The sequence below is a fragment of the Leucopleurus acutus genome (assembly GCF_964270905.1).
Source record: "Leucopleurus acutus genome assembly, chromosome: 20".
Taxonomy (NCBI): Eukaryota; Metazoa; Chordata; class Mammalia; order Artiodactyla; family Delphinidae; genus Leucopleurus; species Leucopleurus acutus.
Window position 1 is genome coordinate 51,283,706 of NC_139162.1, and position 23,472 is coordinate 51,307,177.

General features: G+C 52.1%; 1 protein-coding gene across 2 annotated transcripts; it reads left to right on the forward strand.

Annotated features, from left to right (window-relative positions):
• Nucleotides 1-1,318: 1,318 nt before the first annotated feature.
• NOP53 (NOP53 ribosome biogenesis factor) lies at nucleotides 1,319-10,756 on the forward strand (the record flags this gene model as incomplete). Of its 2 annotated transcripts, XM_082862682.1 has the most annotated exons (13): nucleotides 1,457-1,680; nucleotides 2,137-2,201; nucleotides 4,012-4,120; nucleotides 4,746-4,945; nucleotides 5,296-5,366; nucleotides 6,487-6,582; nucleotides 7,820-7,924; nucleotides 7,998-8,201; nucleotides 8,951-9,126; nucleotides 9,362-9,428; nucleotides 10,200-10,276; nucleotides 10,383-10,439; nucleotides 10,701-10,756. In XM_082862682.1, the coding sequence occupies 13 exons, from the start codon at nucleotides 1,457-1,459 to the stop codon at nucleotides 10,705-10,707; spliced, it is 1,458 nt and encodes a 485-aa protein (XP_082718808.1). In that variant the 3' UTR covers nucleotides 10,708-10,756. The 2 variants fall into 2 exon arrangements, with proteins under 2 accessions (XP_082718809.1, XP_082718808.1); XM_082862683.1 differs by lacking the exon at nucleotides 10,701-10,756 and having other exon boundaries at nucleotides 1,319-1,680; nucleotides 10,383-10,611.
• Between the last annotated feature and the right edge of the window lie 12,716 nt (nucleotides 10,757-23,472).

Sequence of the window (23,472 nt, forward strand, 5' to 3'; positions counted from 1 at the left end):
AGCCTGATGACTCAGGCCTGGGCTGGGGACCAGACCGACATATTTTCCGAAGAAAAGTTACTCTGAGGCCCTCCCTCCGGGACATCCCTCCCTCAGACCTCCTGCCGCGGGGGCCTGGGAACCAAGCCCTGGGCCGTGGGGTTGTGTGTATGTGTGTGTGTGCCAACTTGGTTACAAGGTGCCCCCGTCCTCCTCCCTGCCCGCCGACGTCCACCCACACAACCTGGGTACATAGCTTCTGACACAAAACACCGAGGACAAGCGGGCTCCCGGAGGGGTAGGAGGTGATGCTGCCCATTAGGATCACCAAAGTGTGCGCACGCGCTCGCTCACGCCCAGGGGGGACCCCGCTCGTGGTCTCGCCGACTCACACCCGAGGCCACACCCACGGCCCCCTGGACACTCTGGCCTCGCGCCCTCCCCGCCCACGCGCGCCCGGTGGCGCGGCTCCTGGCGCCCCCTGGTGGACACACGAGAACTAGGCTGGCCTGTCGCTGAACCCCCTGCCCCAGGTGGTGGGTGATCAGGTCTCCAGGGCCAAATCCCGGGCCTGTCACCTTCCCCAGGCCGAGTTCCGCTGTGTAACCCCGGAACACAGCGTGGCGCCTTCCTTCTCTGTGCCTTTTTTCTTTTCGAGTGGAGAACGGCCTTATGAGGCTCTGGATCCCTACGGTTGGTTGCCAGGGCCCAAGGGCATCTGAGCTCCTTTCCTTATTTGTAAACAGCATAGATTAATCGGTTCTAAGATAAAGTCTCAGGGGGCGAGGTAATAACAATAGTTAACATTTAGATCCCGGCACAATCGTAAGGGTTTTGTATATATTACTTTGTTTAATCTCCAGAATAACCTATGAGGCAGATGAACCATTATCGCCCCCATTTTACGGATGAAACAACTGAGGCACAACTGTGTAGCTTTCCCAAGATTAATGATTCTGAGCCTGTGCTTCTAGGGTTCTAATAATGTATGTTTCTAACATTTCTCGCACGTGAATGTTCTGTGCTCCCAACCTCGACATTCCGAAAACTCTGATTTCCGAGATTCTAGGGTTGGAACATTGACAGATCAAACGTTCTGAGATTGGAAAGTCTTGTGTGCCGAATCTGCCACTGACAGGTATAACTTTTCTTTTTTAAGAAAACTAGATTTTTTTTAAATTCAACAAATTAAAAATGATACTCAGATTTTAAAAGTATTCCTAGGCGGCCAGGAAAGGTATTTCGCCTAGGGCTAGAGCCCCAAACCTACAACCTGGGGCGGACCGGAGTCTGCAGAAGAGGGAGGAGCCAGTTATCCTTTACCAAGATACTAGCCTCCCCGCCCCTTTGCGGCTCCAGCCACCCTACCAAGATGGCGGACGCCGGAAGTAGGTCACGGGAAGGGGCGGGATTTCGGCGCGCGCATGCCCCAAACCGGATTTCCGGGCGCCGGAGAAGTTGTTCTTCCTTTAACAAGATGGCGGTGGGAAGCGGTGGTGGTGGTGGCGGGCAGTGCTCGAAAAGGGAGGCCAATGCCGGCTTCCTGGGGCTGCGGCCCACTTCGGTGGACCCGGCGCTGAGGCGGCGGCGGCGAGGCCCAAGAAATAAGAAGCGGGGCTGGCGGCGGCTCGCTCAGGAGCCGCTGGGATTGGAGGTCGATCAGTTCCTGGAGGACGTGCGGCTGCAGGAGCGCACGAGCGGGTGAGTGGGGCGGGACTGCGGACAGGTGGGCCAAGTTCTCTGTGGCGGGGTGCGAGGCCGAGCTGCCTGGGGGGACTTCCGGGGGCCTGGGAGCCCCTGTCTGGCACCGCTGGGGAAGCCGAGGGGTTAGACTGGGAACTCAGGGTGACGGCCTGTGGGACTTGATAGGGTCACCGGGTACAAGACGCCCAGTTAAATTAGAATCTGGGTAAACCACAAACACTTTTCTGATATCAGTACGTACCACGCACCCAGCCTAGTTGAGTGCGTTTTACGTAGGAAATTCTGCAAACTGGAGGGAGGAGCTCTGGCCTGGAGGGGTCCCAGGCGGGAAGCTTGTACTTGAATGAGCATAACAGGAAAGCTGAGCCCGGAGAGGTTAAACCTGTTCCTTTCTTAGCTTCATGCTCCTCTCCCCAACATGTATGGCTGACATTCTGAATTTCTATCTTCCAGTGGCTTGATATCAGAGGCCCCCGATGAAAAACTCTTCTTCGTGGACACTGGCTCCAAGAATGAAGGTGAGAAAGGGTTTTTGTGGCGGGTGTGTGGCGATGATTAGTCCTTAGTGAGGCTCTCTCAGCCTCTAAAAGGACCTGTGTTAATGACGTGGCTTGGGTGGAAAACGCCTGCAAAAAAAAGGTATTTACTATGTAAACAAGAGGACCTGGAATGAACAGAAAGCAAGTTAGGGACTAACCTAAAGAACTCATTTTTTTTCCTGAGGTTTCAGAGAGGTCTCAATGCCCAGGGAATCCAGTCGGGGTCTGCCTTGTTGAGTAGATAATCATAAATCAGGAGGTCTCCGTTAATTTGCAGAAAACCAAGTCAGGGACTTGCTGTAAGGACTCATACCTGTTTTTCCTTTAATGAGAACAAAAGGATCAACCTGAATAAGAGATCCCTCTTGACCCGCTTGCTTTAATTTGCCAAAATGCAGGATCGGGACCTTCTAAAACAAGTGGAGGAGAAGCAAGGTAGGGTTTGCTTCAGTGAGTAATAAGGTTCACTGTCAATACCTGGAGAAACAGATGAAGGATAAGCGACTTGTTTTAAGGAGGGGCTAGAAAAGCTGAGGAGTCCGTTTGAACGGGAAAGCCGATAGCTTTAATGAGCAAAACGTCAGGCTGCTGTAGCAGCAGGATGGCCTTGATGAGCACGTATGAGGTCAGTCAAGGGGTCTGGTCTAAGGGAAGTGAAAGGACCTCTTGGGGGAGAGCGGTCTTTGAGTGAGCAGGTAAGGAAGGGGTATTAAAGAGGTAGACTTTCACAGGAGTGAGGAGATCTGCTCTGTGAACAGAAGAGTAAAGGCAGGGAGCTGCCCTGGTGAACAGGCGAGGAAGTAGTTACAGATTCTGCTTTAGATTTTAAAAAAAGCAGAAGGATAACAGCGATTGTGCGCTTTCACGGGTGATCACTGTGCTGTGGAGTTGAAATACAATGGACCCTTGAACGATGCAGGGGTCAGGGGTGCTGACGTTCCATGGGGTCGAAAATCTACATATAATTTGTAGTCGGCCCTCTGTACCTTGGTTCCACATCTGTGAATTCAACTAACTGCAGATCGTGTGTTCCTGTAGTATTTGCTGTTGAAACAAACCTTGGTATAAGTGGACTCTCGCAGTTCAAACCCATGTTGTTCAGTGGTCAGCTGCAATTATTGGGTTGGCCAAAAAGTTTGTTTGGGTTTTTTCGTAAGATGTTATGGCAGACCCCGAACGACGTTTTTGGTCAACCCAGTACATCTCCGCCTGATCCTGTGAGGTAGGCATTAAACCTCGTTTTGGCAGCACAGAGGAGGAAAGTCACTTTCATGAGGTCCCTTAGCAAATGGAAGGCTGCGGATTCCATCCTAGTATGTGGTGTTCTAGAGTCCTTTTTTCTATTAGGCTTTAGAAGTAAAAGCAGAAAATTCCGTTGTGCTGAGGATCGGCTGTCTTGGGTCCTGAGTCCAGCTCCCTGGGCCTCATGTCGCCTGACCACCTGCTTTCTTCCTTGTTAGCGTTAGTGGTTCTGTGGCCTCTTCCCTGTTGCCTCTGGAAGCCCCTTGTCTGCAGGGCTGTGGGTCTGACTCCTCTGTGTCCCCAGCACAGGGCTGCCTCCAGCTGGCCCAGGAAATGGGTGTGGTGTGGGGAGTCACAGCTTGGGCACCCTGGGCCCTGCCCTTGCGGGGGCCTCTTTCCTCAGGTGGGAGCCTGGGGTCAGCCTGGGCCCTCCACGTCTGTACTGGGATGCAGGTCTCCAGAGGAGCCGGAATGAGGGGAGTGGGAAGTTGGTCTTGGGTAGTGAGGAGGCCTGAGGCCTTAATTCTTTCCTTTCTTCCACCCCCAGAGCCGAACAAGAAGAGGACCAAAGGTCAGAAGAGGTCGCTGCTTCTCAAGAAACCCCTTCGGATCGACCTCATCCTAGAGAACACGTCCAAGGTCCCTGCACCCAAAGAGTGAGTGTCCCACTAGCCCCAGACCCTCCTTCCCCTTTGGTTCTGGCCTCACACCCTTCTGTGCAGGCCCTATTCACTTCCTGACCCTAAAGGAATTCTGGGGAGGGAGGGTGATAGGTGAAGGGCACTGGAAGGGAGGATGGGGTCGGATTTGCGCTTTGGAGAGCGGATTGGAGGCAGTGAGGCTGGGTGCCAGGGTGCTGTGGCTGGGCAGGCGAGGATGGGCCTGGACGTGGCCGAGGGCTCTGGGGATGGAAGGGAGGGCTGGGTGGGCAGCCACGGCCAGGGGATGGGTTAGGCAGGGCTTAGTGACTGACCCTTGAAGTGGGGGTGGGGCGTGGATGGCTGATGGGGCGGACAGTGGAGCGATGCTGAGGTTGGTTGTGAAATGGTGTGTGAGGTCCCTGGGAGACATCCAGGGCAAGGGCCCCAGGGGCTGTTGTGTTGTTAGGTCTGGGGCTCAGGAGAGAGACCTGGGCTGGGGGCAGACATGGGGAGGTGGTCTCTGAAGCTGCTGGATCGAGTGAGGAGGCCCCCTGTGGAGGGAGGAGGTGCTGGGATGCCTGGCGGGGGCAGGGGGAGCTCGCCTCACCCGCTGCGCCTGTGCCGCTTCTCCCCGGCCCAGCATCCGCGCCCACCAGGTCCCCAACGCCAGGAAGCTCAAGCGGAAGGAGCAGCTATGGGAGAGGCTGGCAGAGCAGGGCGAGTTGCCCCGGGAGGTGCGCAGGGCTCAGGCCCGGCTCCTCCACCCTCCTGTGGCCAAAGCCAAGCCGGGGCCGCAGGACACGGTTGAGCGGCCCTTCTACGACCTTTGGGTCAAAGACAGTGAGTGTCGCAGCTGCGGCGCGCCGTGTCTAAGGGGGGCGCCCTGTGGGGGTCGCTTTGAGGGTCTTCGGCAGAGTCAGGAGTCTTGAAGTGGCACCGTTTTCCTGCTCGCGCTCCCCTTTTGCAAGTGGGCTGGCTCCTGCCCCTCCGCCTGGGGTCTCCTCTGCTTTCTGGACCCCGTCCACATGCTCTTTTGCCTGGCGTTCGAAGCCCTCTGGGGTCTGAGAGTCAGTCCTTCCCGGGCCATCTTGCAGTCAGTGCTTCGGTGCCGTATTGAGGGAGGAGGGCTGGGAGGGAGCCCCTCGGGGCCCCGATGTTCCCCCAGCAGCCGCCCCTCGCTGCCTCCGCAGACCCTCTGGACCGGCCCTTGGAGCGCCAGGACCCTTTTTTCCTGGAGCAGACCAAGAAGAAAGGTGTGAAGGTGAGAATTCGTCAGAAGGGCGTCCTGGGGGATAGGGGTCAGAGCGCGGGGCTGGGGAGCGTTCAGGCCGTAGAGCCTCAGCGTCAGAGCCCGACCGTCCTGTGACCGGAGCCCACTTGCTGGAGCCAGGCAGGCAGTGCCGCCTCCAGGGCACAGAGCAGGGTGGTGGCAGGTCGGTGGGACGTGCTTCAGGGAGATGAGAGGAACCTTCACTGGAAAGTAAGATGGTACTAAGGGGCAGGAGACCTGGTGTCGTGAGCGAGCCTGCAGAGATGGGGGGCGGAGGCCCGCTGGTCGGGGGTGGGAGAAGGCTGCGGGAGCCCACTTGGGGCTGTGGGCTTTTATCCTAAGTGCTTTTGCACACGGGAGCGGTGGGATTGTGGGATGCTCTGAGGAGGTGGGACAGGTGGGGCCGGGCACCCCAGCGCGGCGGTGAAGGGGGTGACCCAAGGCAAGTCCTCGGGCAGAAGCACCCAGCCTGGCGGGCAGTTGGCTGTGGGGAGGGGCAGGGGGCGTCGGGCGACCCCCAGGCTTCTGCTGTAGACGGGGAGCCTTTGCCGGGGTGGAGGCCCGCCGGGCAGGGACGCGGCAAGTCCAGACGGGGAGATGCTGCTCAGAGCTGAGCGTGCACTCGGGTCCCCTGGGGGTTTGTTAAAGTGCAGGTTCTGGTTAGCTGGTTTCAGATGACCCCGTGGCCCTGCGTTTCTCCCAAGCTCCCGGGGGCGCAGGGCTACACTCTAAGTGTCTGTCAGCCCTTGTCTGCGGTGTCCTGCACTGACAGACACAGAACTCATGCCCTCTGCCAGGCACAGCTGCCGATCTCAGCGATGGCCTGATGACCGTACCATACGGTTTTGCAAGTGTCACCCCTCCCCACCGCTCTGGCGACAGGAACCCTACTCAGGAAAGACAAGCGGAGTCCCTGCGTGCTCGTCCTGGGGTTGCCGCGCCTGCGGTACCAGCTGTCCATTGTTCCAGCTGCCGCAGGCACCTCCCAGCTTGAAGGCTGTGCGCCGTGCTGAGGCCTCTGCCGCCTCCCGGGCCTGGGTCCCAGCACTTGTGGGAGCTTGAGTCATGGCGCTCCCGGGCCTTAGCCTGCCTTGGTCTTGTCCTCCTCCAGCGGCCGCAGCGTCTCCACACCAAGCCGTCCAAGGCGCCTGCCGTGGAGGTGATGCCTGCGGGAGCTTCCTACAACCCGACCTTTGAGGACCACCAGGTACGCCGCCCCGCCGGGCCTCTCACTCGCTGCTTGGCCATTTGGTCAGCATGCCCTCCCAGGGCTCGCGGTCCAGTTGGGGAGACAGAACTGTTCCCGCACAGTGATGACCCAGAGTGGGCAGGGCTGGGATGGAAGGGCACGGGGGGGCATCAGACCCAGCCTTGGGAGTCAGGGAGGGCTTGCTGGAGAATGGGGCATCAGAGCTGAGACTGGGGGCAGTTTGTTATGGTAAGAGAGGAAGGAATGGGGGTGTTCCAGTCGGAGGGAACAGCATGTGCAAAGGCCCAGAGATGGGTGAGACTGTGGTACGTTTCAGGAACTCTGGGACATAAATGCAAAAGGCTTTCAACTAAAAAAAAAAAAAAAAAGACGACTTTCAACTGTTGGCAACAAAACGTGTGACCTAGTAAGCTTTGTGCAAGGGTGAAGGTAGTTTAGCAACAGGAAAAGCTGGTGGCAAGAGTCAGTGTTTATCTCACAGAAATCTGTCGGGTACAGATGTCACGAACAGAGAGGGGACAAACCCCCGCCCTCTGGGAGCTCAGGTTCCTGGAGAGAAATCGAGGTCACTGAGTAGACGCAGGTGCTCCTGTGAATGCTGTTCAGCGTTGTTCCCCGTGAGACAGACTCGTAGCTGACCAGGGGCAGGGGGCCGTGTCCCTCTCCCGGGGAACAGCATCTACGGGACAAACAGCGCCGCGCGAAACATTGAGAGGATGAGGTCGGCCACAGGCAGAGGAGGCTGCTCGCAGAGGCTGTCGCTCACGGGGAGATGTTGTCGTTTTCTTTTTCTCTCTTTTTTAATATAATCGTTTTATCAGGATATAATTTCCATGCATGTGATTCACCCACCTACAGGACACAATTCAGTGGTGTTTAGTATATGCAGAGTTGTGTGGCCATCACTACAGTCAAATTGAGAACATTTTCATCACCCCAGAAAGAAAGCTAATGTCCATCAGCCGTCACCCCCAGTTCCCCATTTCCCCTGGTCTCGGGCAGCCACCACTTCTTCCTGTCTGTGCGCGTGCCTGTTCAGGGCACTGCCTAGACGTGGAACCCTGCGGTGTGTAGAGACCAGACTGTCCTTTAAGAGGACAGGCAGAGCAGATGTGAGATTAGGGATTAGAAGCCCCCTTTGGCCGGTGCAGGGAGGCCAGGGAGAGGAGGGGGTGCCTGGGCCATCGAGGCCTCCAGGGCCTGGGTCCTCACCTGCATCCCCGCCCCCTCCCAGACCCTGCTCTGGGCGGCTCATGAGGTGGAGCTGCTGCGGCAGAAGGCAGCAGAGAAGCTGGAGCGGCAGCTGGCCCCGCCGGCCTCAGAGCAGGCCGCCACCCAGGTGAGCCCAGGCCCACTTGCCCACCCTTCCCACCCGCTCCCTGCCTTGCGCCTGACCTGCCCCCTCTCCCCAGGAGTCTGCCTTCCAGGAGATGTGCCAGGGGCTGCTGGAGGAGTCGGATGGGGAAGGGGAGCCCGGCGAGGGCCAGGACGAGGGTCCCGAGGCTGGAGGAGACCAGGCGACAGGAGCCGAGGCCTCGCCCACAGCCGTCCGCCCGGCCTCCGTGGAGAAGAAGACGGAGCAGCAGCGGCGGCGGGAGAAGGCTGCCCGGATGCTGGTGAGCACCCTGGGCTCCAGTCTGCTCTGCCCAGTCCCACAGCCTGGTTTCTCCTGCCTGCAGCCTGCTTTTTTTGGGCTGTTTGGGATCCTTGAAGCTCCTTTGTCAGCTGAGACCTAGTTCCCGGCATCCTCCAGATGCCTCTCTGGGCTCAGAGGATGCAGCGGGGAACACGCCAGGTCAGGCCCTGCTGCCCTGGTGATGATGTTCGGGGGTGGGGGCTGGGGAGGGTTTATGAACCACAGACAGAGAAAAACGGATAAGGAAGGTCAGTTCACGAAACAAGCACTGGGCTTCCCTGGTGGCGCAGTGGTTAAGAATCCGCCTGCCAGTGCAGGGGACACGGGTTCGAGCCCTGGTCCGGGAAGATCCCACATGCCACAGAGCAACTAAGCCTGTGCACCACAACTACTGAGCCTGTGCTCTAGAGCCCGTGAGCCACAACTACTGAGCCCGCGTGCCACAACTAATGAAGCCCACGTGCCTTGAGCCCGTACTCTGCAACAAGAGAAGCCATCACAACGAGAAGCCCACACACTGCAGTGAAGAGTAGCCCCCGCTTGCGGCAACTAGAGAAAGCCCAGGCACGGCAGTGAAGACCCAGTGCAGCCAAAAACAAATAAAATTTTTAAAAAAGGAAAGCAAGCGCTGTGGAGAAACAGCTGCTGTGACCTGGGAGCAGGTGGAGGAAAGGCCCCCCGGGGCGAGGTGGTGCTCGACCTGTCCCCTGACCTTGCCCGTCCCTGCAGAGGGTGCAGCAGGCTGCGGTGCGGGCCGCCCGGCTTCGGCACCAGCAGGTCTTCAGGCTGCGCGGGATCAAGGCGCAGGTGGCGCAGCGGCTGGCGGAGCTGGCTCGACAGCGGGAGCGGCGGCAGGCACAGCGGCTGGCAGAGGCGGACAGACCCCGCCGGCTGGGGCGGCTCAAGTGAGGCCTGGGCTGGGGGCTCCCTGGGAGTCTGGGAGGGGTCCAAATCCCCTATCTGGCGCCTTCCTATCTTTGCTCATCCTGGGCCTCTCCTGGGAGACCATCTCTTTCCGCCAGAGTTCCGTGTTCTCAACCCCACTGACCGGCCTCTTGTTCCCAAGAGGGGTCTTTGGCCCTGTGTCCTGGGCCAGGCTCGCCTCACCCCCCCTCCCACCGGACGCCCCGCATTCCCCAGGTATCAGGACCCCGACATTGACGTGCAGCTCAGCTCGGAGCTGTCTGACTCACTCAGGACCTTGAAGGTACTTGTCTGGCTGGGGGGCTGGGGGGTTGGGGGGCTGCAGGGGAGACACCCGTGCCTGGTGATGATACCCATCCTTGCTCCCCGTGTCCCCCAGGGACTATGGGCGACATCATGGCTGCCCCCAGGCTGGGCTGGTTGGGCTGATGCCTGGGGGCTGAGGGCACGGAGTCCCCGTGGGTGAGGGGCCGAGTGATGGATAGTTGCAGCCTGGGGCCCTCAGAAGACCGTTCCTCCTGGCCAGGTCCCATTGTAGCCCCTGGTCTGCGGGCCCCACTCCCAGCGTCTGCAGTCCCAGAGGGGTCTTTCTAAAGCTCAGAATAGACCCTGTTCCTCCCCCACTCGGAGCCTGCTGTGGCTCCCCAGTGCCCCCGGGAGGAAGCCCAGCTCACACAGCCACAGACCCTGTGTGGTCTGACGCGCCTTGGGGCTCCAGCCAGCTGTACTTGTAGTGGGCCGACCGTGCACCCTTCTTCTGACCCCACCTCTGCCCCTGCGCTCCCCTGCCGGCCACACCCATTCTCCCTTCTCCAGCCTCCTTCGTGTTGCTTCCTCCAAGCCCAGCTCAGGGCCGGCCCATGGGTCAGTACCTATCACCCCACGAGCTCAGGGCCAGGCTGAGCCCCTGGTGTACGTGAGGCCAGACTCGGGGCCTTAGCTAATGGGGGGACTGCGGGGCGGACTCCCCCCCTCCACTGGACCCTGTGGAGCGGTCAGGGCCCTGGGGTTTCTGCCTAGCACCAGCTGAGGCCTCCCTGTCCGTGTCTCGCAGCCTGAGGGCAACATCCTCCGTGACCGGTTCAAGAGCTTCCAGAGAAGAAACATGATCGAGCCTCGGGAGCGAGCCAAGTGAGAGCCGGGGCCTGCCATGTGGGGCGGGCATCGGGAACCTTCCCCCGCCAGATGGGCGCCAGATGGGCTTAGGTCGCCAACTGCTCTCTTCTCCCTCCCCCAGGTTCAAGCGCAAGTACAAAGTGAAGCTGGTGGAGAAGCGGGCGTTCCGCGAGATCCAGTGAGTGGCGCTCCCCTTCTCCCCAGTGGTCTCCAGCGGTCCCGGGGCCCCTCCCAGACCCGGTTGCTGTAGCCAGTGATGGAGCGATGCTCCCTCGGCCAGGCCTGGGACAGGGTCAGCCTGCCAGAGCCACCTGACCCCAGAGTCAGGCCAGGGAGGGTCCCCGAGGGGAAATGGAAGGGCCCAAACCGGAAGAAGGGGTGTCACGTGGAGGAGGATGTGGCCCCCCCCATCCACCCTCAGCCTCCCCTCTGTCTCCAGGTTGTAGCTACCACGAGATGTTGGAGCCCCCGCCCTTCAATAAAGCACCTTCTGACCAACACCTCAGGCCTCGCGTGTGACTTGTCTCCCTCCTGAGGGCAGCTCTGCCTGTTCCCCTCTAGCACACAGGGATGTGGGTACCAGGACCTTTGTCTCCACCAAAGGCTGGTGGGAAGCCAGGGCGTGGCAGAGGGCTTGTCCGGCAGAGGCAGGGGCAGCCATCCCGGGAGCGAGCAGCGTCTTACAGAAGTAGGCGGAGGGGACGGAGGGGACGGGCCAGCTGCTGTTGGGTGTGGGAGAGGGGAGGGCTGCACTTGGGTTTCTGGTGGGGGGAGGTGGCCCATTGCACTGCAGTGAGGGGGGAGGCGGACCTTGACCTCAGGCACCTTGACTACAGGCTTGTCACATTGTTTAGAGCAGTAGCTGACTGTTCGCTGCCCGCCTATCCTTTCTATTCAAGCCCTGACAGCCAGTTTAGGAGGGCTGGAGTTACCTATCCCCGCCCCGCCCTGCCCTCTTTTTCTTATGCCGCACCATGTGGCATCTGTTACCTGACCGGGGATTGAACCTGCGCCCCCTGCAGTGGAAGCGCAGAGTCTTAACCACTGGGCCACCAGGGAAGCCCCCGTCCCTATCCCCTTTTTAAAGGTGAGGAAACTGAAGTCCATGAAAGGAGGTTGATCCTCCCCCCCCCACCCCCACTATAAAGGACTTTTAAAAACACTTATTCTGCAAGTAATAAAGGACTGGTCTCACTGTAAGTCATTGATACGGTTCATACACATAACAAAGAAACGTGACCATCACCCTTGACCTTTGCCCTCCTTTTTTTCCCCACCCCCCCTTTCTATAGAAGGGGAAACTGAGGCTCCTGAAGAAGTAATTCCCTCAGTGTTACAGGAGGAAGGAGAGACCCAGGGCAGAGAGGGGAGAGAGGTGTTTGGGTTTTTGATTTGTTTTCTAATATAAATTTATTTATTTTTGGCTGCGTTGGGTCTTCGTTGCCCCGCGTGGGCTTTCTCTAGTTGCGTTGAGCGGGGGCTGCTCTTTGTTGCGGAGCACGAGCTCTGGGCGCGCAATTAGTAGTTGTGGCTCACAGGCTCTAGAGCACAGGCTCAGTAGTTGTGGCGCATGGGCTTAGTAGCTCTGTGGCATGTGGGATCTTCCTGGACCAGGGCTCGAACCTTTGTCCCCTGCATTGGCAGGTGGATTCTTAACCACTGTGCCACCAGGGAAGCCCTGCCCTCCATTCTAATCCTCTGCAGAGGTAGCCGGCTCTGCAGTTTGCTCTGAAGGGTTCTGTCATGTTCCACGTGTGAGTCTGTTAAATTACATACGTATACGTTGGAAAATAGAAGTGTTTTAATTTTTCTGTGTCTGGGATAGGATCATACCATATGTGGTTCTGTAACTTGCCATTTAGTGCATGTTGAGGAATTTATGTCTGTGTAGGGTGCATCCTCATTCTTTTTCACAGCTGCAGAGAATTCCACGGTACGACTGTGCTGTGATTCCACTCACCCAGGCCCATGTTGCTCCTGGTGAAGCTGGAGGGGATACCTGTGTACCTGTGCCATTTCACATGTGTCTGTAGGACAAGTACCTGCAAGTGAATCTCTGGGCTACAGGGAAAGTGTATCTAAAAGGTCATTTGGATCCAGCCAAAATGCTCTCTGCTTACAGGAGCCCCCCCACCCCTTGTTTGCTCATAGCTTTACTACGGTATGGTCTTACTATTTTTATTTTATCGTGCATGGTTACCAGTAAGGTTGAGCACCTTTTCATATGATCACTGGTGGTTTTTTCCATGCTGGTTCAAACCTTTGGACCATTTTCCTCCTGGGCTGTTTTCTTGTTTGTTTATAGTAGCTCTTTATTTATTATGGATCCGAAGACTGTCATACATGTCACAGACATTTCTTCCAGGCTCTTCCTTTGACTTTGTGCATGGTATCTTGTCAGAAGTGTCCACTGCTTTTAGTTTTCTGTTAGTCTTCGTCTATTTTTTATCATGGCCTTTAGGCAGGTTGCTCCAGGACAAGATGTTTATAAAAATAGAGCAGGCAATTTATAAAACAAATGGCTGAAGGGAGAGACTAACGTCAGAGCCTCCTCCTTCCCCCCACATCACAATTTAAGGAACTGTTCCTGCTGTTCCTCCTCCTCTCCCATCTTAAAAAGGACTGTTGTATAGACAAGAAAACTGCAGTGTGCGTGTGTGTATAGGGGAGGGGGCAGAGGATGGTAAGTTGAGGTGCAAATGGAAGCCATTTAGTGTCTGCTAAAGCCTTAAGCCCCAGCCTTTGACCCAATAACTTCGTCCTGGGAAGGGAGTCTGAAGGAAGCTGCTGGAAAAAGGGAGGAAACTCTTAATGTCCAGAGATGGCCAGCAGAGCATCTGTCAAATGCTGGGATACCCGGGGGATGGAGTGGTCCCAGCTACCCGAGGGCAGATTCTGCCAGCCGGGGCATTGGGCAGTGTCCTCAGGAAGTTCTCAACTGTTTAATGTCCTGGGGAAATGCGTCTGTTCTCCTGTGTGCAAAAAACACAGGGTAGCAGCAAAGACAGGTTTGTGGGTTTCCCTGCATGTCAATTATATTTCACTTCTGATTTTTACATTAAAAGAAAAAACTTAAAAATGCTGAACTCTAGGTAAAGATTTGCAAGCTGCAGTGGTGCCCTGATGTCGGCAACTTCTTTTTGAAATGCACAAAATAAAGGGGATGAACAGACAAACAAGTTCAGGGAAATGTTAACGGTAGAATCTGGGTGCTGGTGCATGTGGGTGCTCCCAGGAAAACTCGCTTGCCTTCACTGTTTGAAAATCTTGCTAATAATTATTGGGAAAAAGCACATTGGGATTTAGCGTGATGCTGATGGAGGCTTAAGGTTCAAAGTCAATTAATTAACTTGCACTGGTCCCTTCCAAGGTCCTACACCTCCTTTCGAACTTGTAACTTACAATTTTTCCTGTAGCGGGTCCCCCAAATTGTAAAAGCTTCAGACACCACAAAACCTGAATCTTCCCAATTGTGGTATTAAAAAAAGTGAATTACCCACCAGTTGAGTGGTGCCTGAATAAATGATAGTGCATCTATACTGCAGAGGGAGCTAGAGTTGGTTATTTAAAGGGTGGAGGCCATCTGTAGGCAGCAGCCTTAAATTGTGGTTAGGAGCATGGACTTGGGAGCTAGAGTCTTGATTTCAAATCCTAGCTCCGTTACATACTAGCTGTGTGACCTCGTGAAGGTTACTTCACCTCTCTGTGCCCCAGAGTCCCCATCTGCAAAATGGACATAATGATAGTGCCTACTTCATTGGGTTATTCCAGGGGTGGATTCTGCATACAGAAGTGCTCAGGACAGGGTCCTGGCACAGAGTAAGCCCTAGAGGAGTGTATTATAACGTTAGGGAAAAACAAAAATGGGAAAAAAAAAAGTGTGGAAACTTGGAATCTGTGCCAAAGACTCCTCACACATGCTCCTTTGACCCACTGATTGCACTCTTGGGAACATGCCTGAAGGAAATGGCCGGAAACTTGGGGAAAAGCATAATGCAGAGGCAGGTCGGTCCGAGTGCTGTGTAGAATGGAAGGAAGCGTGGTAATGGCCGTGGGCTGGGCCTGGCCACTCCGGGGAGGGAGGCCTCTGCGGCCACTAACCCAGGGGTCGGAAGCACGTGTAGTAACTGGAATGTGTTTATGTTCTGCTCTTTTGTGGAATAGAGCAAACAGGATCTGCCCCTGTCCACGCTGGGGTTCATTGAACTAACCCTGTGCCCAGAGTCTCGGGTGGGGGATTCCAGGGGATGCGTTTTCCATCTTCAGCCTTTTTCGAGCTTTTCCAAACTTTTTTAAAAATAGGAATTCAAAATGTGGCCATAGATGCCTTGATGTGCTGTTTGAAAGATTAGAAACAGAAACAGTCCAAATATAGACGATGGGAAATGGGTTTTTATAAGGGAGATGTCTACACAATGGGGTATTTCATCACCATTTAAGGAAAAAAATAGCTTTGGGGAAAATATTTTTGGGGGGGATGGGGAGGAATTTTTAATGATCGGCGGAAATACTTACGGTCTGTCTCAGAGAACTGTTAAATGGGGAAAGGATTATGACTCTAACTGGTTTAAAAATGTAAATAAACATAGGCAGAGAAAGGCATTTCGGAAGATGTACACCAGGGTTACCAGGGACTACGCTCGGATGGTGAATGGTGCTAGATTTGTATCTTCCTCCTTAAATCTGCTTTTATGTATCTTCTCCACTTCACTGGGGCAAACCCTGGGTGGGCTTTGCCAACCCCCACCCACCCTCCTTACAGCAGGGGCTGGAGGCAGCAACTGCATTTCCCAGACGCCCTTGCAGCTGGATTCTAGGTGTAGAACAGGCCCCAGCGGTTAGAGTCCCTCCAGAGACATGGACGGCAGAAGTGACCCCAGGGTCACAGCCAGTACTGGGCGTTCTTGATGCCCAGAGGTTCCCTGGAAGCAGGTGGGTTCTGTGCAGCCATCCTGGGCATTATCCCTAGAGCCCAGCCTAGGGCCCAGCCTAGAGCCTGCTGCCCCAGACTCCCTTGGTTTTGTAAGCACCTGATTCCCTGTATTAAATCCCTTCCTGTTTAAAACACCTGGAGCGGTTTCTAGTTAGGCTCTGATCCCTGCCCAAGATGCATTGTTTTTACGCTCAGGAAAGTAATTTTTTAAATTCTAAGAGCTTTCTGAAGTCTGCAAGAAACTAAACCATTTCTGTGACGTTTTTGCTGTGTTCATTTGCCATCCAAAGAGATGTTGGCCCAGAGAGGACAAGGGGCTTACCCAAGACCACACAGTTGCTAAGAGTCAGGGGCCAGGCAGAACTTTGTCCATTCCACTTAGAGAGCCCAGCCTTCCATGAATGAGGCAGGAGCACAGATAGATAGATGGCTGAGGACACCTCCAACCCTTTGTGCTCACCTGCCCCACAAGTTCATGGCGGGGGGAGGGGGGAATTGACCTATGGTCTAAAATCCTCCTGTGACCCAAACTCTAGAGTGACACATTAAGTCCCCCAGGCCAAAAACCTGGCAACATCATGGATTCCTCCCTTTCCTTTAATGATAATGTCATTTAAACAATTAATACTTGTTCCATAATTAGAAGGCTGTCTCTGTCCCACGTCCTTGTTCTGGTCCCAGTGTGACAGGCGTTCTTGTGCTCCCCCCACCTCTTTTTTTCTTTACCATTGAGGAATCTGAAGCACAGACAATGGAAGTGACTTGTCCAGATTTGAGATTCTACCCGGGTCATGTCCATTCTCCCTTTGAAAGAGCTCTTGCATTTGTCCCCACCCCCACTTACCCACCCAGGTACTAACTCCAAAATACCGAGTCCTCTCCTAGTAATTGACATTTGAGCAGAGACTGGAATAAAACAAGGGAGGCAGCCATGAAGATATGACAGGAAAAATTGTTTCCAGGTGGAGAGAACAGCCAGTGTAAAGGCCCTGGGGTTGGGAGCCTCAGGAAGGGCAAAGAGACCTGGGCGCCTGCAACCAAGTGAACCAAAGAGAGAATGTGGGATGTGAGGCCCGTGATGCAACCTGAGACGGCATCATGCAGTGCCATTCAGACCATGTGAGGAGAGAGAGTCCCTCTGGCCGTGGTTGGGGAACAGACTGTTGGGGGCAAGAGATGAAGCGAGAAAGCAGCTGCAGTAGTCCAGGTGGGAGATGACGGTGCTGGACTAGGGTGGAATCAGTGGAGGGGAGAAGCAGTCAGATTCTGGATTTTGAAGGTGGAACGCCCAGATTGGCTGAGAGGTTGCACGTGTACGTGAGAGGGTGGAGAGAGACCAAAGATGACACCGAGGATATTCTGGGTGGAACATTTGGATGGGATGCTCGATGAGGAGATGGGACATAGATGGTTTGGGAAACACAGGTTCCAGGAAGCAAAGCACTAACCCGTTCCTGGCTGGTGAGGAGAGGCAGAGGGAGACAGAGAATGAGTGAGAACTGAACGGATGGAGGGGGAATAGTAAAAACCTGGTTAACTGAGATGGGGACAACTCAAGTAAAAGGGGGCTTGGGGCAGAGAGATTCGTATTGAATTTTGACCAGATCGAGCCCGAGTTGCCTATCCGGCTTGTAAAAGGCAAAGTGGCGGAAGTGGCCGGACCCAGGAGTTCAGAGGCCTGGTCGGGGAGAGACTGGGGTGGTCAGCAAGTGGGTATTGGTGGCATTTGAGGCAGTGGGAGCTAAGTAAACAAAAGCAGGAGGAGAGGAGAGAGGGGGATGGGAGAGGGAGGGAAGGAGGCGTGGAAGCGGGCGGGGATCAGCAAAAGGGGCCCAGCAAAAGCGCCAGAGAGGTGGGAGGGAATCTGGACTGCAGAGGAACCACTCCCACGGGCTGGACGTGCCCCAGCAGGGAGGAGGGTTGGCCAGGAGGTCGGGTTCGGGATGGATTGCTGAGAACTGTCCTGGGGATCCAGGGCGGGGACGCCCCTGGTGACCATACCTGGAGCGGTCTCATGGCGCCGCCCGTGGTCCTGCGTGAACATTAACGTCCCCCTCTCCCAGAGTGTCGGGTGCGGACCGTCAGATGCAGGATCTCGGAAGTTCTAGACCCTAGCGAGTAGAGATGCTGGAGAGACGGTGGCCGCCAGGGGAGCGCCGAAAGCCCACACCCGGAACCAGCTGGCCTGGAGGTTCCCAGGTGACCCTAACTCCCCCTCCCCCTTACTCAAGACCCCTCAAAGGACCACATTGCAGCAGGCGGGATAAAAGCTAGACCCCACCCCCCAGGCGAGGGGCAACGCTTTCTGAATGGATGGAGCAGATTGGAGGCAGGGGGTCGGCAGGGGTCCTCGACATGGAGAGGTGATGGAAGGGCGAGGGCCAGAGGGACCATAGGAGAGACAGGGATCCTGCCATGAAGGGCGTGTGTAGATCCCGGTGGGGGCGAGGGCAGGAGGGGCAGAGACAGTTACTCAAAGGTTCTTGTCACTTTGCTGTAGGCAAGGCGTGTCAGGCCTCACCTCTGACTACTCCCCTGTCCCACCTGCCCTGTACCTTCCCCCATTTGCCAGGCAGAGACCTTACCCAGAACCCCTAGGGGCTGGCAGGCATCATTTCATCCCATCCATCCATCACTGGATCCATCTATCCATCTATCAATCCATCCATTTCCATCCACTTATCTGTCCATTGGTCCATCCGTTTATCCATGCAACCAAACATAAAGAGTGCATGCTGAACGGAGCCCGCGTTTCCGCAGAGTTGGAACTCCCGGCTCGGGGTCTCTTCCCTCCGCCGTCACGGAACTGCCCCGGAGCCCGAGGGGAGGGCGGCCTCACTGAGGCTGCCGGCTCTGGAGGGGCCCCGGCGGCTGAAGCCACGACAGTCGTGCGGACGGCGGGCCGGTTGTTTCAACAAGTAACTTAAAAACAAAATGGAAAAACAAGGAGGTTTGTGCCTGAGATCATGTTGATGTGAAACCAGGGATGGCCACCTTGTGCCAGCCGTGTGGATAAAAGGCTCTAGGTGCTGCAGCCCGGAGTCAGTGCTGAGCCTCTGAGGTGGGAGAGCCAACTTCAGGACACTGGTCCACAAGAGGCCTCCCAGCTCCACGTAATATCAAACGGTGAATGTCTCCCAGCGATCTCCATCTCAACACCAGCACCCAGCTTCATTCAACGACCAGCAAGCTACAGTGCTGGACCCCTATGCCAAACAACTAGCAAGACAGGAACACAACCCCACCCATTAGCAGAGAGGCTGCCTAAAATCATAATAAGGCCACAGGCACCCCAAAACACACCACCAGACGTGGACCTGCCCACCAGAAAGACAAGATCCAGCCTCATCCACCAAAACACAGGCACCAGTCCCCTCCACCAGGAAGCCTACACAACCCACTGAACCAACCTTAACCACTGGCAGCAGACACCAATAACAACGGGAACTAAGAACCTGCAGCCTGCGAAAGGGGACCCCAAACACAGTAAGATAAGCAAAATGAGAAGACAGAAAAACACACAGCAGATGAAGGAGCAAGATAAAAACCCACCAGACCTAACAAATGAAGAGGAAATAGGCAGTCTACCTGAAAAAGAATTCAGAATAATGATAGTAAAGATGATCCAAAATCTTGGAAATAGAATAGAGAAAATGCAAGAAACATTTAACAAGGACCTAGAAGAACTAAAGAGGAAACAAGCAATGATGAACAACACAATAAATGAAATTAAAAATACTCTAGAAGGGATCAATAGCAGAATAACTGAGGCAGAAGAACGGATAAGTGACCTGGAAGATAAAATAGTGGAAATAACTACTGCAGAGCAGAATAAAGAAAAAAGAATGAAAAGAACTGAGGACAGTCTCAGAGACCTCTGGGACAACATTAAACGCACCAACATTCGAATTATAGGGGTTCCAGAAGAAGAAGAGAAAAAGAAAGGGACTGAGAAAATATTTGAAGAGATTATAGTTGAAAACTTCCCTAATATGGGAAGGGAAATAGTTAATCAAGTCCAGGAAGCACAGAGAGTCCCATACAGGATAAATCCAAGGAGAAACACGCCAAGACACATATTAATCAAACTGTCAAAAATTAAATACAAAGAAAACATATTAAAAGCAGCAAGGGAAAAACGACAAATAACACACAAGTGAATCCCCATAAGGTTAACAGCTGATCTTTCAGCAGAAACTCTGCAAGCCAGAAGGGACTGGCAGGACATATTTAAAGTGATGAAGGAGAAAAACCTACAACCAAGATTACTCTACCCAGCAAGGATCTCATTCAGATTTGATGGAGAAATTAAAACTTTACAGACAAGCAAAAGCTGAGAGAGTTCAGCATGACCAAACCAGCTTTACAACAAATGCTAAAGGACTTTCTCTAGGCAAGAAACACAAGAGAAGGAAAAGACCTACAATAACAAACCCAAAACAATTAAGAAAATGGGAATAGGAACATACATATTGATAATTACCTTAAAGGTAAATGGATTAAATGCTCCCACCAAAAGACACAGACTGGCTGAATGGATACAAAAACAAGACCCATATATATGCTGTCTACAAGAGACCCACTTCAGACCTACAGACACATACAGACTGAAAGTGAGGGGATGGAAAAGGTATTCCATGCAAATGGAAACCAAAAGAAAGCTGGAGTAGCAATTCTCATATCAGACAAAATAGACTTTAAAATAAAGACTATTAGAAGAGACAAAGAAGGACACTACATAATGATCAAGGGATCGATCCAAGAAGAAGATATAACAATTGTAAATATTTATGCACCCAACATAGGAGCACCTCAATACATAAGGCAAATACTAACAGCCATAACACATTCATAGTAGGGGACTTTAACACCCCACTTTCACCAATGGACAGATCATCCAAAATGAAAATAAATAAGGAAACACAAGTTTCAAATGATACATTAAACACGATGGACTTAATTGATATTTATAGGACATTCCATCCAAAAACAACAGAATACACATTTTTCTCAAGTGCTCATGGAACATTCTCCAGGATAGATCATATCTTGGGTCACAAATCAAGCCTTGGTAAATTTAAGAAAATTGAGATTGTATCAAGTATCTTTTCCAACCACAATGCTATGAGACTAGATATCAATTACAGGAAAAGATCTGTAAAAAATACAAACACATGGAGGCTAAACAATACACTACTTAATAACGAACTGATCACTGAAGAAATCAAAGAGGAAATCAAAAAATACCTAGAAACAAATGACAATGGAGACACGATGACCCAAAAACTATGGGATACAGCAAAAGCAGCTCTAAGAGGGAAGTTTACAATCCTACCTTAAGAAACAGGAAATACCTCGAATAAACAACCTAACCATGCACCCAAAGCAATTAGAGAAAGAAGAACAAAAAAACCCCAAAGTTGGGGCTTCCCTGGTGGCGCAGTGGTTGGGAGTCCGCCTGCCGATGCAGAGGACGCGGGTTCGAGACCCGGTCCGGGAGGATCCCACATGCCGTGGAGCGGCTGTGCCCATGAGCCATGGCCGCTGAGCCTGCACGTCCGGAGCCTGTTGCTCCGCAGCGGGAGAGGCCACAACAGTGAGAGGCCCGCGTACCGCAAAAAAAAAAAAAAAAAAAAAAAAAACCCAAAGTTAAAAGAGGGAAAGAAATCGTAAAGATCAGATCAGAAATAAATGAAAAAGAAATGAAGGAAACGATAGCAAAGATCAGTAAAACTAAAAGCTGGTTCTTTGAGAAGATGAACAAAATTGATGAACCATTAGCCAGACTCATCAAGAAAAAAAGGGGGAAAAAAAAGAGAAAAAGGGAGAAGACTCAAATCAATAGAATTAGAAATGAAAAAGGAGAAGTAACAACTGATGCTGCAGAAACACAAAAGATCATGAGAGATTACTACAAACAACTCTATGCCAATAAAATGGAAAACCTGGAAGAAATGGACAAATTCTTAGAAAAGCACCACCTGCCAAGACTGAATCTGGAAGAAATAGAAAATATGAACAGACCAATCACAAGCACTGAAATTGAAACTGTGATTAAAAATCTTCCAACAAACAAAAGCCCAGGACCAGACGGCTTCACAGGCGAATTCTATCAAACATTTAGAGAAGAGCTAACACCTATCCTTCTCAAACTCTTCCAAAATATAGCAGAGGGAGGAACACTCCCAAACTCATTCTACGAGGCCACCATCACCCTGATACCAAAACCAGACAAGGATGTCACAAAGAAAGAAAACTATAGGCCAATATCACTGATGAACATAGATGCAAAAATCCTCAACAAAATACTAGCAAACAATCCAACAGCACATTAAAAGGATCATACACCATGATCAAGTGGGGTTTATTCCAGGAATGCAAGGATTCTTCAAAATATGCAAATAAATCAACGTGATACACCATATTAACAAATTGAAGGAGAAAAACCATATGATCATCTCAATAGAGGCAGAGAAAGCTTTCAACAAAATTCAACACCCATTTATGATAAAAATCCTGCAGAAATTAGGCATAGAGGGAACTTTCCTCAACATAATAAAGGCCATATATGACAAACCCACAGCCAACATCATCCTCAATGGTGAAAAACTGAAAGCATTTCCACTAAGATCAGGAACAAGACAAGGTTGCCCACTCTCACCACTCTTATTCAACATATTTTTGGAAGTTTTAGCCACAGCAATCAGAGAAGAAAAGGAAATAAAAGGAATCCAAATCGGAAAAGAAGAAGTAAAGCTGTCACTGTTTGCAGATGACATGATACTCTACATAGAGAATCCTAAAGATGCTACCAGAAAACTACTAGAGCTAATCAATGAATTTGGTAAAGTAGCAGGATACAAAATTAATGCACAGAAATTTCTGGCATTCCTATACACTAATGATGAAAAATCTGAAAGTGAAATCAAGAAAACACTCCCCTTTACCATTGCAACAAAAAGAATAAAATATCTAGGAATAAACCTACCTAAGGAGACAAAAGACCTGTATGCAGAAAATTATAAGATACTGATGAAAGAAATTAAAGATGATACAAATAGATGGAGAGATATACCATATTCTTGGATTGGAAGAATCAACATTGTGAAAATGATTCTACTACCCAAAGCAATCTACAGATTCAATGCAATCCCTATCAAACTACCACTGGCATTTTTCACAGAACTAGAACAGAAAATTTCACAATTTGTATGGAAACACAAAAGATCCCGAATAGCCAAAGCAATCTTGAGAACGAAAAACGGAGCTGGAGGAATCAGGCTCCCTGATTTCAGACTATACTACAAAGCTACAGTAATCAAGAGAGTATGGTACTGGCACACAAAAACAGAAAGATAGTTCAATGGAACAGGATAGAAAGCCCAGAGATAAACCCACGCACATATGGTCACCTTATCTTTGATAAAGGAGGCAGGAATGTACAGTGGAGAAAGGACAGCCTCTTCAATAAGTGGTGCTGGGAAAACTGGACAGGTACATGTAAAATTATGAGATTAGATCACTCCCTAACACCATACACAAAAATAAGTTTAAAATGGATTAAAGACCTAAATGTAAGGCCAGAAACTATCGAACTCTTAGAGGAAAACATAGGCAGAACACTCTATGACATAAATCACAGCAAGATCCTTTTTGACCCACCTCCCAGAGAAATGGAAATAAAACCAAAAATAAACAAATGGGACCTAATGAAACTTCAAAGCTTTTGCACAGCAAAGGAAACCATAAACAAGACCAAAAGACAACCCTCAGAATGGGAGAAAATACTGCAAATGAAGCAACTGACAAAGGATTAATCTCCAAAATTTACAAGCAGCTCATGCAGCTCAATAACAAAAAAACAAACAACCCAATCCAAAAATGGGCAGAAGACCTAAATAGACATTTCTCCAAAGAAGATATACAGACTGCTAACAAACACATGAAAGAATGCTCAACATCATTAATCATTAGAGAAATGCAAATCAAAACTACAATGAGATATCTCACACCAGTCAGAATGGCCATCATCAAAAAATCTAGAAACAATAAATGCTGGAGAGGGTGTGGAGAAAAGGGAACACTCTTGCACTGCTGGTGGGAATGTGAATTGGTAGAGCTACTATGGAGAACAGTATGGAGGTTCCTTAAAAAACTACAAATAGAACTACCATATGACCCAGCAATCCCACTACTGGGCATATACCCTGAGAAAACCATAATTCAAAAAGAGTCATGTACCAAAATGTTCATTGCAGCTCTATTTACAATAGCCAGG